Genomic DNA, 15,921 nt, shown 5'->3' with positions numbered 1-15,921 from the left:
GGGTACACACTACACAATATTGTTAACGATTTGGTCGATTCCGACGCATCGGAACAACAAATGGTGCAGTGTGTATGCACTATATATCGTGAATTGCATGCTCCTGTGGGGTCATCAGCTGCATCGCCTGATCTTTTGTACATGCAGTCCAAATAGACAATGCGGCTGACGACCCCATGCAGCGGTATGCGGCAGAGGCCGGCATATCGGGCGGTTGGCCACCGGATCGTCCAGTGTGTATGGATCGTCTGATATGTCAGCCCGTCGGCGGGGGGGTGGTGTGTTGCAATTAGCGATGTGTGTACCCAGCTTTACCCCTGGCATGTGATGCCGCAAATCACAGCATTACGCATCAGGAAACGGGTCCATTTTGGTGCAGATGACGTCCATCATATCGGCCCCCTGGCCCTCACCTTCAGGGTTTCCATGGAGGGTAGCAGTAAAAAGTTGTTAAGTATGTGCAGCAGAGCTCCTAAAAGAAGGGCGGATCACAGTTGGACGCATAAAAATGAGTGTTAACTAGATGGCGACCATCGGAACGCACAGAACTGTTCCGTCTCATGGGGGTGGCATGAGTATGTATGCCACTTCCTTGGTGGCTCGTAACTGAACACCTAATGATGGCGGCTTCGGCAGTAGGCATAAGAACAGTGGCCAGGTTAGGTTTCCACATGCAGTTGCACAGATTTTTACTTTGCAAAGATGGAACCTATGCCGCCCATGGTTCTCACGCCCACTGCCGCAAGTGTGGAGGACATTTAAATTTGCAACGGAAGCAGGGAAACCAATCAGAATTCGGTATCTCTGTAACTGCAGCATCTGAATGGTTGCCGTGCTCTACACAATGTCACGCAGGGTATCCAGGGTAGGGACGGCCATTGCAAGATAACCATTGGTGGTCAGTTAGTTCCCATGCGCAGAGGACAGAAGAGGTTACATACACAAACAAACTCTGCAGCAGAAAGGACATCAGTAGCCATTGGATGAGCATCAGAAAGAAACATGCAATGGAGACCATTACAATCCCGGCATAGACTGGAAAATGTATTTCCATAGGTTTGGGAACATCAATGATTACCAACCAATGGTTTCCATCTCTAATCCGGGGGTGGGAATAGTAGTAATGCTGGAAATGCATCCTTGTGTAAGGGGAACAGGGATGATGTATGGGAGTCAGGGGCACACGGAGTTATGTGAGGGTGTGATGGGCACAGGAGTTATGAGAGGGTACCAGGGGCACTGGAGTAATGTGACGGTGTCAGGGGCAAAAGGGTGATGTAAGAGGGTGTCAGGGGTCAGGTGAGGATGTCAGGGTCACAGAGTGTGATGTTAGGGTGTCAGGGGCAGAGATGTAATGTCTGCCCCATCACATGGTGATGTGAGGGTTTCAGGGGTAATATGATGGTGTTAGGGGCACAGGGGTGATATGAGGGTGTCAGGGGCACAGGGGTGATATGAGGGTGTCAGGGGCGATGTGTGGGTATCAGTGCCACAGGGGTGAAGTGTGGGTATCAGGGGCATAGGGGTGATATGAGGGTGTCAGGAGTGATGTGAGGCAGAGGGTGTCATGGGCACAGGGGGGATGTGAGACAGAGGGTGTCAGGGGGGCACAGGAGTGATTGTGAGGCAGAGAGTGTCATGGGCACAGGGGTGATGTGAGGCTGAGGGTGTCAGGGGCACAGTAGTGATGTGAGTCATGGGCACAGGGGTGATCTTAGGCAGAGGGTGTCATGGGCACAGTAGTGATGTAAGTCATGGGCACAGGGGTGATGTGCGGCAGAGGGTGTCAGGGGGGCAGAGAAGTGATTGTGAGGCAGAGAGTGTCTTTGACACAGGAGTGATGTGACAGTCTCATGGGCACAGGGGTGATGTAGGGCAGAGGGTGTCATGGGCACAGGGGTGATGCGAGGCAGAGGGTGTCAGGGGCACAGGGGTTATGTAGGGCAGAGGGTGTCAGGGGCACAGGGGTGAGGTAGGGCAGAGTGTGTCATGGGCACAGGGGTGACGTGAGTCAGAGGTTGTCATGGGCACAGGGGTGATGTGAGGCAGAGGGGCACATGGGTGATGTGAGGCAATGAGTAGCGGGTGCTGGGCAGCAGCCGCAGGAGGAGGACAGCTCAGGGGGCAACGTGGCGGGTGAAGGCAGCTCGCAGAGGGCAGGAGAGTCCATGATGTCCCCCTCCCCTTTCTACATTACTTACCATGCTCTAGCGTGCTTTCCGGGGGACGTGGCGGGAGCGGGACACGGGGGCATGGAGATGTTGTGGGGGCCATCCCGGACCCGAGGCCGCCAGTTCCCCCCTGTTCCCACATAATACGGGAGGAGGATCCGGGCGGGGGAGGAGGTAGGGTTCAATGCCCGGATCCCGCCTGTTCCCAGGGAGGGACACTGCTAATATATGTGTCCTTATACATAGTACACCCATCTATTCTATACACTGTAACCTATACACATATATATCACTGCCTACACTACAACACATATGTCCTTATATACAGTACACCATCTATACACTATATACACATACACCATATACATCACTGCCTACACTACATCACATATGTCCTTATATACAGTACACCATCTATACACTAACCTATATACACAATACATACACCATATACATCACTGCCTACACTACATCACATATGTCCTTATATACAGTACACTATACACTAACCTATATACACAACACATACACCATATACATCACTGCCTACACTACATCACGTGTCCTTATATACAGAACGCCCTCTATACACTGTAACCTATACACCATATACATCACTGCCTACACTATATCATACATGTGTCCTTATATACACTACACCATATATACACTGTAACCTATACACACATACACCATATATATCACTGCCTACACTACATAACGTGTCCTTATATACAGTACACCATCTATACACTGTAACCTATACACACATACACCATATATATCACTGCCTACACTACATAACGTGTCCTTATATACAGTACACCATCTATACACTGTAACCTATACACACATACACCATATATATCACTGCCTACACTACATAACGTGTCCTTATATACAGTACACCATCTATACACTGTCACCTATACACATATACAGTATATCACCGCTTACACTACATCACATGTGTCCTTATATACAGTACACCATCTATACACTAACCTATACACACATACACCATATATATCACTGCCTACACTACATCACATGTGTCCTTATATACAGTACACCATCTATACACTGTAATCTATACACAGATACACCATATACTGTAACCTATACACACATACACCATATATATCACTTCCTACACTACATCACATGTGTTCTTATATACAGTACACCATCTATACACTGTAACCTATACACACATACACCATATACTGTAACCTATACACACATACACCATATGTATTACTGCCTACACTACATCACATGTGTCCTTATGTACAGTACACCATCTATACACTGTAACCTATACACACATGCACCATATATATAACTGCTTATACTACATTACATGTGATATACAGTATACCATCTATACACTGTTACTTATACACATATACAGTATATCACTGCCTACACTACATCACATGTGTCCTTATATACAGTACACCATCTATACACTGTAATCTATACACACATACACCATATACTGTAACCTATACACACATACACCATATACATCACTGCCTACACTACATCACATGTGTCCTTATATACAGTACACCATCTATACACTGTAATCTATACACACATACACCGTATATATCACTGCCTACACTACATCACATGTGTCCTTATATACAGTACACCATCTATACACTAACCTATACACACATACACCATATATATCACTGCCTACACTACATCACATGTGTCCTTATATACAGTACACCATCTATACACTGTAATCTATACACACATACACCATATATATCACTGCCTACACTACATCACATGTGTCCTTATATACAGTACACCATCTATACACTGTAATCTATACACAGATACACCATATACTGTAACCTATACACACATACACCTTATGTATTACTGCCTACACTAAATCACATGTGTCCTTATATACAGTACACCATCTATACACTGTAAACTATACACACATACACCATATGTATTACTGCCTACACTAAATCACATGTGTCCTTATATACAGTACACATCTATACACTGTAACCTATACACACATACACCATATGTATTACTGCCTACACTAAATCACATGTGTCCTTATATACAGTACACCATCTATACACTGTAAACTACACACACACACACACCATATATATCACTGCTTACACTATATCACATGTGTCCTTATATACAGTACACCATCTATAAACTGTAACCTATACACACATACACCATATATATCACTGCCTACACTACATAACGTGTCCTTATGTACAGTACACCATCTATACACTGTAACCTATACACACATACACCATATATATCACTGCCTACACTACATCACATGTGTCCTTATATACAGTACACCATCTATACACTGTAACCTATACACACATGCACCATATATATCACTGCCTACACTACATCACATGTGTCCTTATGTACAGTACACCATCTATACACTGTAACCTATACACATATACAGTATATCACCGCTTACACTACATCACATGTGTCCTTATATACAGTACACCATCTATACACTAACCTATACACACATACACCATATATATCACTGCCTACACTACATCACATGTGTCCTTATATACAGTACACCATCTATACACTGTAATCTATACACAGATACACCATATACTGTAACCTATACACACATACACCATATACATCACTGCCTACACTACATCACATGTGTCCTTATATACAGTACACCATCTATACACTGTAACCTATGCACACATACACCATATATATCACTGCCTACACTACATCACATGTGTCCTTATATACAGTACACCATCTATACACTGTCACCTATACACATATACAGTATATCACCGCTTACACTACATCACATGTGTCCTTATATACAGTACACCATCTATACACTGTAATCTATACACAGATACACCATATACTGTAACCTATACACACATACACCATATGTATTACTGCCTACACTAAATCACATGTGTCCTTATATACAGTACACCATCTATACACTGTAACCTATACACACATACACCATATGTATTACTGCTTACACTATATCACATGTGTCCTTATATACAGTACACCATCTATACACTGTAACCTATACACACATACACCATATACTGTAACCTATACACACATACACCATATGTATTACTGCCTACACTAAATCACATGTGTCCTTATATACAGTACACCATCTATACACTGTAACCTATACACACATACACCATATGTATTACTGCCTACACTAAATCACATGTGTCCTTATATACAGTACACCATCTATACACTGTAACCTATACACACATACACCATATATATCACTGCCTACACTACATAACGTGTCCTTATGTACAGTACACCATCTATACACTGTAACCTATGTACATATACAGTATATCACTGCTTACACTACATCACATGTGTCCTTATATACAGTACACCATCTATACACTGTAACCTATACACACATGCACCATATATATCACTGCCTACACTACATCACATGTGTCCTTATGTACAGTACACCATCTATACACTGTAACCTATACACACATACACCATATATATAACTGCTTATACTACATTACATGTGATATACAGTATACCATCTATACACTGTCACCTATGCACATATACAGTATATCACTGCTTACACTACATCACATGTGTCCTTATATACAGTACACCATCTATACACTAACCTATACACACATACACCATATATATCACTGCCTACACTACATCACATGTGTCCTTATATACAGTACACCATCTATACACTAACCTATACACACATGCACCATATATATCACTGCCTACACTACATCACATGTGTCCTTATATACAGTACACCATCTATACACTGTAACCTATGCACACATGCACCATATATATCACTGCCTACACTACATCACATGTGTCCTTATATACAGTACACCATCTATACACTAACCTATACACACATGCACCATATATATCACTGCCTACACTACATCACATGTGTCCTTATATACAGTACACCATCTATACACTGTCACCTATACACATATACAGTATATCACCGCTTACACTACATCACATGTGTCCTTATATACAGTACACCATCTATACACTAACCTATACACACATACACCATATATATCACTGCCTACACTACATCACATGTGTCCTTATATACAGTACACCATCTATACACTAACCTATACACACATGCACCATATATATCACTGCCTACACTACATCACATGTGTCCTTATATACAGTACACCATCTATACACTGTAACCTATGCACACATGCACCATATATATCACTGCCTACACTACATCACATGTGTCCTTATATACAGTACACCATCTATACACTAACCTATACACACATGCACCATATATATCACTGCCTACACTACATCACATGTGTCCTTATATACAGTACACCATCTATACACTAACCTATACACACATACACCATATATATCACTGCCTACACTACATCACGTGTCCTTATATACAGTGCACCATCTATACACTAACCTATACACACATACACCATATGTATTACTGCCTACACTACATCACATGTGTCCTTATATACAATACACCATCTATACACTGTAACCTACACACACACACACACACACCATATATATCACTGCCTACACTACATCACATGTCCTTATATACAGTACACCATCTATACACTGTAACCTATACACACATACACCATATAGCATATCATTGTCTGTACTGTATTTCACTAGTTATAGTACATGATATATGTTCTGATATACGCAAATCCTTAATATAGTATGATCTGTACACCATATATTACTGGTTACAGTACATACAATACGGCATGATCTATACATTTGCACACATAATGCAGTGTTACATACTATAACTAAAAAATGTATTCCTACTGTAAATTAGAACTGATATGTAACATGACCCCAGATTTGTGTGAGCCGTAGTTTGCAATGTGATCATGGGCGATAATGTCATCATAAACAAATAGGCCTGATAATAAAGAACCACAAGGAGCACTGGGCCTGGTTCAGATCCACACGCAGATGCCATTGCCGCTATTATCTCTCATGGATCGCAATATTGAAAATATGCTAATGTCTCCAAAGCCTCCCGAGCATCCGGACGCCCACTGCTGCCTTCTCATAGCTGTCCGACAACGTACAACAGCGTAAACATCGGTAACATCGATGCAGACCAGCCAGTAAAGCAGCTTCTGCGTCACTTCTAACCAGCCTCAGGCACTACCTCTCTCCTGACACGCTGAGAGCTCTCATGCTGCGAAGGAGATCGCAATGGCTGATTTATGCACGCCCATGAAACAGCGTTAGAACGATCCGACCCAAATGCATTTGCCTAGCCACCCCCCGTTACCTCCCCCAAACGCTGACTACCTGTCACTCACTTTGTGATGGATTCCTCTACGTGTGCGTGATCGCTAATCAATCGCCGCCCCTGCGCAATGGCTAACAATCACTCTCCTTGCATGAAACAGACTTTGCATCAAAATCAGGCCCACTGACCCATATAGGTACAACGTATAGGAAAAACGCCAACATATTTTAAAATCGGCATAAATTAAAGTGACACATCCAAAAATAACAGCTCTAATGTCCCCTTGTTGGTATAAGTTATTTAAATGAAGATAAGAGGAGCAGGAGTTTAGGAAACAAATTAAAAAATAAGTAAAGTACACTGTAAACACTCCAGAAGTAATCCTCTTTTAGCCCCTCTCCCTTGTTGTGCAGGGATTCAATGAAAAGTCCTGCATGGTAACATACTGTAACTACCACTTAGCAACAGGGGGCCTGGTTTTGACTGGATAGCAAAACTTTGGGTCTGATTCAGCGTGCACTGCTGAACACAGATTCCCAATTATCGGAGAAATGCGTGTGCGCAGGATCCGTTCTGCGTATATGTGCAGATCGGGTCCTGCGTGATTGCACGCAGGCCCCCGTATGCCTCTGCCTGATTGATAGGCAGAGGCATTTACGGGGAGGTGCAGGGACGGAGACGGCCTGCGTTCCCAGAAATGCGGGTGTGTCATCTCCATTTTCTGGGAGTGGCAAGGCCAGGGTCTACGTCCATGTACGCTGATTCCTGGCCTCGCATGCCTACCAGCCTACGTAAGCTGAGGCTTACTCGGCTGGCCGGCGCCATCCAACATCGCAACTGATCAAGGAGGCGGCCCGTGTTCCTTCACCGTCCGGGGCCTCCCTCCTCTCCCCCCGGCTGCCGCCACCAGCCATTTTCCTGGCGATTTCCTACTGCGCATGCACAAAACGCGGGGAAAATGGCCGCGTCTGACATTTTCCAGGCGTTTTCCGTAGTGCTACTCCATGGGACATTGGAGAGGTAAGTTTAGGGGTGTGCTGTGCGGGCCCCCTGGACCCAGGGGCCCGTGTGCACCGCACACCCTGCACCCATTATAAATACGCCCCTGCGGCTAATGTCAGACACCTCCTGCTGTATTTGCATGTTAGCAATGATGGAATTGCAAAGCTGCGTGTGTGTGGCTTTGCGATTCCGTCCTCTGCTGTATTACCCCCTCTGTATTACCCCCTCGTCCCTTTTCTGGCTATTTTACCAGGGCGTTGTGCTGACCGCGGTCACTACGCTGCAAGACTGCTTTTATGCCGCAGGGAAAATCTGATCAACATGAGAATCATAACCCTTTTACCCTGACTTAAAAATCCCGGGTTGATACACGTGAAAGCGAATCACCCCGGGATTTTGGTCGGTGTAAACAGATCAACTCGGGTCCAGTGACCCAGGGATCCGACCCGATTGGCCGGCTTCAATGGTGTTTGTTGATGACATCATCTCCAAGCGTCCACTGCCAGGCCGACCAGAACGGAGCAGTGCACCCCACCCACCCTCCGGGTGCTCTGCCCCTGCCGCTGCGGAGTGAGGTAAGGGGGTCGCGGAGGGGGAGGGAGGGTAAGAAGCGCTGCTCACCTGCGCCGGAGGGCATTAACCAGATCTTAGAAAGCTAATGACAGTGTACATGGTGTAACTTGCTGTTCGTGCCTTTGTTAATGATAGTTTTAGCCTGGACACATGACTTTTCTTACAGAACCTGGTCACTCTGGGCTAACTGTCCTGCCTCAGCTGGTAGTCATTCGGTGCTTTCTAAATGTGGTCAGTTGAATCATTGGGAGACACGCAGTGCCTCATGCCTCAGTGATGTCACAGATTCTTATTTAGTGACATTACTTTCATATATAGACTGATTTAGTCTAGAAAAAGACTGCCTTCAGTGGGGCTGGTTCTGGTCCCGGGTCAGACGCACCCGCCGCCACTTTTCCGTTCTTTCGGAGCCCTGCGTGTCCCGGATGATACATTCGGGCGTTATGATCGCATCTTGCAATGTGATCATGGGCGGTACTGTCATGCCCTGATCACATTGCAAAAGCGATTATTAATAAATGGGGGTTCTTATGGTGCGTACACGTAGCGATTTTAATGAACAATTTCAACAATAACGATATCGTTACCGTTATCGTTCAAATCGCTCATTTAAAAGGACCCTGCCAACTTACCATCGTCCAGCGATGCGCGGCCACGTATGGATGATAGCGATATCGTCCATCGGCCGTGCATGCCGGTCAGCTTGCTCGATATCGTTGATCGCGGGTCGCTATAGTCGCCGGTAAGTATGTGGTGTGCTGGGTGATCGATATCAATCACCCAGCATACCAGGGAGGGTGTCGCTGGCTGATCGCTACGTCTGTACGCACCATAAGTGTTTGGTGCTATAAGCTTCCGTTTCACCTCTAATCACTATCAGTAGTTATATTTGGTTCATTAACAGACTACAGCGGCGATGGGAACCCTGACGCCCTTCAGTGGCCTCATGTGCGGCCCTGTAACCTTTATACGGGACGCACATTACCCGTCACCTCAGTAATAAATCAATACATTTAATCAAAGAAAAGTGACTCCTATCTGTAATAACACATCGGCAGCATTGTATAAAAGTGTTACAGCTACAGAAACAAATCTGACCCTACAGCAGGAAGGAGCTGGGGGATGGAGGTGCAGGCGCGGGGGGCCTCATGCTGCCCTGCGTCCACTGTTGCATCATCGCTGGCCTACACCGATTAACCTCCAAACCCACCGTCTGTATTTTATCACTAATCTATATTTCTGCGCTATTTCTTCTGATAAATAGCATTCGAGTGTAAAGGAGCACACTACAAAGGGAACCAACTTATTCCAAAATCATATTGTAGCACAAATGTATAAAGCAATCTAATATCAGACCAATCATTTGGGGAATTGGGCTGCATTTACAATCTGGGCGCAACCTGTAGACGTTCTTCTGCTCTTTCGTTTATACCCCTTTTACACCAGAGCAAAAACCTGGGTTATTGCTGGGTCTACCCGGGTCGCAGCTCAGTGTAAAAGGGTCCCTGAAAATAACCCGGGTCAAGTGACCTGGAAATCCAACCCAGGTAGCTACCAGGGTCTGACCCAGGATGGACCTAGGTAATGGTGCAGTGTAAACGGTGCATCCCGGGTAAACTGACCTGGATCATGCCTAAAATGAGCTGATTGGTGGTTGTGGAGCAGTCACCTCCCACTTTTTATGACAAGTTTAGCATGGAAGACCCAGGTTCAGTGTGACCTGAGAATAACCCAGATTGATGGTGCTGTGTAAATGATGTCTGACCTGGATTGGAATCATGGCCCTGATTCAGAGCCGGTCGCTATTTGCGCTCGCTCGTCCAGAAAATAGGGGTGGCTATTCAAATGAACCGTTCGCTGTTTGCGGTCTGTTCACGCCTCTAGGTCCGAACGAGCGAACAAAACTTGCGGTCGTTTTTTGGGAAACTACGCCCCCTGGCCGCTCGCATCCGACGTCATGTCCGCTATTTATTAGATTAATCGAGTACATCGAACAGGGTATGAACTGCTCGCTATTCTTGTGGTTGGTTTTTGCTACCACAATTTTGCGAGCAGTTCTGGCTAATAAAAACCCAGTGACGTGGTCAATGACGCTGCTGTTTTAAATATGCACACCCATAAAACGCCCGTTTTGACCTTTAAGCACGCCTGCGTTCTGATTTCCACTCCCCGTTTTCAAGCACCTTCCCCTGTTACCACCACCTATACCCCGCATCCTGTCACTCAAATTAGCAGGCATTCGCTATTTTGCTAGCACATGAATTTCGGCCGTACTGACTGGTTCGCGCATGCGTATAACGATCCGTACGCATGCGCAGTTTGGCAAACATCGCTCGGAGCGAACGAGCTGCCGCTTACGAGGTCTTTGGTGGAAAAGAGTTATTACTGAGTATGTGCAGTAACATAAAATGCTGTACTCATTCACAGAGTGATAGCAAAGTGAAAGCTATAATTAGACCCCCCCCCTCTCCCACAGCTGCTGGGTATAATAGCTGGGGGAGGGGGGTGCATATATACAGATACCATAACTAAAGGCCTCCATACATCAGCAATCGATTGTGGCAATCCTGCAATTTGCAATCCATTGTGTATAAAAATCTGCAATGTATGGGGCTTCACAGATCGCAGATTGCAACCAAAAAGTGATTGGAATTGTTTAATCAGATTGTCCAACATGTTAAGGCCCCCATACATCAGAGATTTATTGCAGCAATCGTGCAATTTGCAATAGATTGTGTATAAAAATCTTTCCCTTTTTCAATCGATTGCAGAATTGCCACGATCAATTGAAAAAGGGAAAGATTTTTATACACAATCGATTGCAAATCGCACGATTGCTGCAATCAATCTCTGATGTATGGGGGCCTTTAGATCATACCTGCCGACTTTCTGGCTGCTCCTTCTGGGAGGGAGCAGCCAGATCGGCAGAACAGGGGGGGGGCGTGGCCGGTACAAGGGGGAGTTGCCGGGCGGGTGACATCACTTGAAGGCGTGGTGGGGGCGGGGTCACACGATCGCGTCAGTTTGGCCCCGCCCCCGCTATGCAATGCCGATAAAATAGGCATTGTGTAGCAGGGGGCGGGGCCAAAATGACGCGAATCGCGTCACCGGCCCCCTCCGCTGCGGGGGTTGCAGGGGTCATTGCGGGGGGGACAGGAGGGTTGGGCGGCAGCCGGGAGAATTGCATGCCTTCCCGGGAGGTCGGGAGCGGCACCCGATTTTCGGGAGGCTCCCGACCAAATCGGGAGGGTAGGCAAGTATGCTTAAAGGCCCCCATACATCAGCAATCTGAAAACCACAAGTGAACAATTTGAAGATTTATTGCCCGATTTTGGGATTTCCCAATCGAGCAATCTGCGCCCATACATTACAGATCTTTTTCAGTGATTTGCAGATCGATTGCAGCAAACACAGATCTGGCAATCTTGAAAGGCTCCATCATTTTGCTAGAAACGGTCTGCAAATCTGCTGATCATGTCCATACACTAGCAATCTACAGCCCCAATCCATCTGTGAAATCCAACATGTTGGACAATCTGATTAAACAATTCCAATCACTTTTTGGTTGCAATCTGCGATCTGTGAAGCCCATACATTGCAGATTTTTATACACAATCGATTGCAAATCGCACGATTGCTGCAATCCATGTCTGATGTATGGGGGCCTTTAGATGTCACAGATGGATTGGGGCTGTAGATTGCTAGTGTATGGACACGATCAGCAGATCTGCAGACCGTTACTAGTAAAATGATGGAGCCTTTCAAGATTGGCAGATCTGTGTTTGCTGCAATCGATCTGCAAATCACTGAAAAAGATCTGTAATGTATGGGCGCAGATTGCTAGATTGGGAAATCACAAAATCGGGCAATAAATCTTCAAATTGCTGAATTGTGGTTTTCAGATTGCTGATGTATGGGGGACTTTGGGCCTAGTAGTGATTGCATTACCTCTGGCTCTTTTAAGCAGTTACTTTGCTTTTCTCCTTAGTTAATTCTGCAACAAGTGGGTGACTAGTAGTGGGGAGGGAGCAGAGCAGGATGTTGGGGGTATAGTGCTATGAAAGTAATAAAGTTATATTACCTGTAAGTGTCGGAGATGGCTCATCCAGCCTAGCAGATAGCTGCGGCCAGCCTGCGGAATGACACGGATGTGGAGGAAGGTGCTGTCCGTGTGTCAGTGACAGTGACGACGAGGTTGTACAGCTGCTGTCTGGTGGGGCCCTCGTTCTCCACGTCAGTGCTGGTGTGACTGGGTTATATTTCTGCCGGCTCAGCTATACCGTCTTTTTATCACAACCAAGTGGGAATCGGAGTGGGACACAGGCATAGCGGTGGGATTCTGGGAGAGAGCTGTGCGTCGGAGGGATTTATAAAGAGGTCACAGCGCTCGCTGTACGGGGAATCTTTGCTCCTTAGGTGCATGTTCCTAATGCCACTTTTATCTCTACCGACACAGGAGCTCGTTCAGACTCGGACGCTAAGCTGCGCTCTCACGCAGCTAAAAGGGGCCGGGTATGCAAATGCCGTGATCGCACTGTCTGGTGCAAACGGACGACTATCGCCCAAAGCGTGCGTACGCGTCTGAATCAGGCCCACAGTGCAAGCTGTGGGAAATGTAGTAAGAGTCAACCATCAAACTTCAATCCATGGTGTTTAACATGCGTTTCCACTTGTGTTTTACTAGGATTTAGGGTCTGCACCTGTGAGTCTGGCCGCTAGTGTTCCCTCAGGTTCCTCCGATGCCATCACTTGCAGAAAACGCATCTGTACAGAACAAGGGGCTAGTGGATATGTGAGTGGGGCTAGTGGATATGCAAGTGGGGCTAGTGAATATGCGAGTGGGGCTAGTGGATATGTGAGTGGGGCTAGTGGATATGCGAGTGGGGCTAGTGGATATGCGAGTGGGGCTAGTGAATATGCGAGTGGGGCTAGTGAATATGCGAGTGGGGCTAGTGGATATGCGAGTGGGGCTATTGGATATGCGATTGGGGCTAGTGAATATGCGAGTGGGGCTAGTGAATATGCGAGTGGGGCTAGTGGATATGCGAGTGGGGCTAGTGAATATGCGAGTGGGGCTAGTGAATATGCGAGTGGGGCTAGTGGATATGCGAGTGGGGCTAGAGGATATGCGAGTGGGGCTAGTGAATATGCGAGTGGGGTTAGTGGATATGCGAGTGGGGCTAGTGAATATGCGAGTGGGGCTAGTGAATATGCGAGTGGGGCTAGTGGATATGCGAGTGGGGCTAGTGAATATGTGAGTGGGGCTAGTGGATATGCGAGTGGGGCTAGTGAATATGCGAGTGGGGCTAGTGGATATGCGAGTGGGGCTAGTGAATATGCGAGTGGGGCTAGTGGATATGCGAGTGGGTCTAGTGAATATGTGAGTGGGGCTAGTGAATATGCGAGTGGGGCTAGTGGATATGCGAGTGGGGCTAGTGGATATGCGAGTGAGGCTAGTGAATATGTGAGTGGGGCTAGTGAATATGCGAGTGGGGCTAGTGAATATATGAGTGGGTACAGTGACTTTGGAAACAGTGGATTCTCTCGTCAAACCCATTTATATACATTGTAGTATTGTTAAAAATGCCTGTAATCAATGCCAGTGGCTGCAAGGCCGAAATGATTAAAATAACCCAGGGGTAGGCACCTTGTGACCTCCAGCTGTTCTGGAACTACACAACCCAGCATGCCCTGCCACAGTTTTGCTGTTAGGGCATGCTGGTATGTGTAGTTCCACCACAGCTGGAGTGCCACAGATTGCCTACCCCTGTAATAACCTTTTCCCCTCACGTGTCCCCTCAGTAGAAAACACCCAATGCTTATGCTTTTATGTAATAAGAAGAGCAGAGGTGGGCAGGCTCCTGGATCAATGGCTGTAGGATTATAAATGCAATTCAGGACGCATAGGGGATGATTCAAGCTCTGACGCAATTGCTATCCAGAGGCGCACTCCATAACCCCCTCCCAAAAAGGGGGCGTGACCTACAACAAAGGGGGCATGGCCTCACAGGAAATCCCTCCGGGGCGTGTCTGATGCTGTGCTGCCCCCAGAGGCTAGTGCCTGCACTGTCGGCTCCTCCTCTGTGACAGGAGCCCTCCAAGAGTGACGCCCCGTGCGGGCAGCACCCCCATAGCGACTAACATATGGTGGATACAGTTTTTTTTAATTCACTTACACTTTTTTCACAATTCACTTTGTCACCTTATATTTCCTTTTCAGGAACGCAATAAATGTTATGTTTAATTGTATTTATGAGTCACTAAAATATTCATTAAAGTTTTTTACTGCATTGGAACTACAGTTACATCTTATCAGTCCGTAAGTGCCCCCTGTGGGAATACATCTTTCTTCCTTTTATTGTATATGATAACCTAATTCCTGGGTGCACCTCCCCGCCATAATAATTGACATTATTAGGAATTTGATGATAAGCACAGGGTGATGTACTATTAATATTGTCTGTGCGGACATTCTCTTTTTCTTCTGACATTATAAATAAACATGGCAGCATCGTGAATGTCAGCATTCAAAACAGGTTGACATTTTGGTGTCGACGTTATTTTTTTATTGTCGACGTGTTGACTGTAACACGACCTGGGCCCCCAGGGCAGTAAGAACTGGCACAGTGGCATAAGGAAGCTGAAAAAAGCAGATTTTTGTGCCTCGTCCAGTTCATTATAAATGATACAGCCTGTTCTGTCTGAGCCGCTGTGTGACTCTCTCCCCTTCCTGCATTAATACAGCAGCTGGCTTAGAGATTGGATGAGTGGCCGGCCATTGTGATAAGCTCCATGAGTCGG

The 15,921-nt window shown here is 46.0% G+C and overlaps 1 protein-coding gene across 4 annotated transcripts in view; it reads right to left on the bottom strand.

Moving 5' to 3' along the window:
* The window catches only part of LOC148501598 (solute carrier family 41 member 1-like), a 51,286-nt gene extending 37,950 nt beyond the window's left edge, over positions 1–13,336 (bottom strand). The window contains exon 1 of one of the 4 annotated variants that reach the window (XM_088450229.1): positions 13,202–13,336. Coding sequence is in view for 1 of the 4 variants with exons in the window: in XM_088450226.1 (XP_088306352.1) it covers positions 2,202–2,254 (53 nt within the window). In the remaining 3 variants the exon portion in view is untranslated. Of the gene's footprint in view, positions 1–2,201; positions 2,357–13,201 lie in introns of those variants that run through there. The other 3 variants (XM_088450228.1, XM_088450226.1, XM_088450227.1) reach the window with 3 other exon arrangements.
* Positions 13,337–15,921: the final 2,585 nt, after the last annotated feature.

This window comes from Taudactylus pleione, unplaced genomic scaffold (genome assembly GCF_031769625.1).
Source record: "Taudactylus pleione unplaced genomic scaffold, aTauple2 ptg000512l, whole genome shotgun sequence".
NCBI lineage: Eukaryota > Metazoa > Chordata > Amphibia > Anura > Myobatrachidae > Taudactylus > Taudactylus pleione.
Note: the sequence above shows the minus strand (reverse complement) of the source record. Positions and strands in the feature narration are given on the sequence as shown.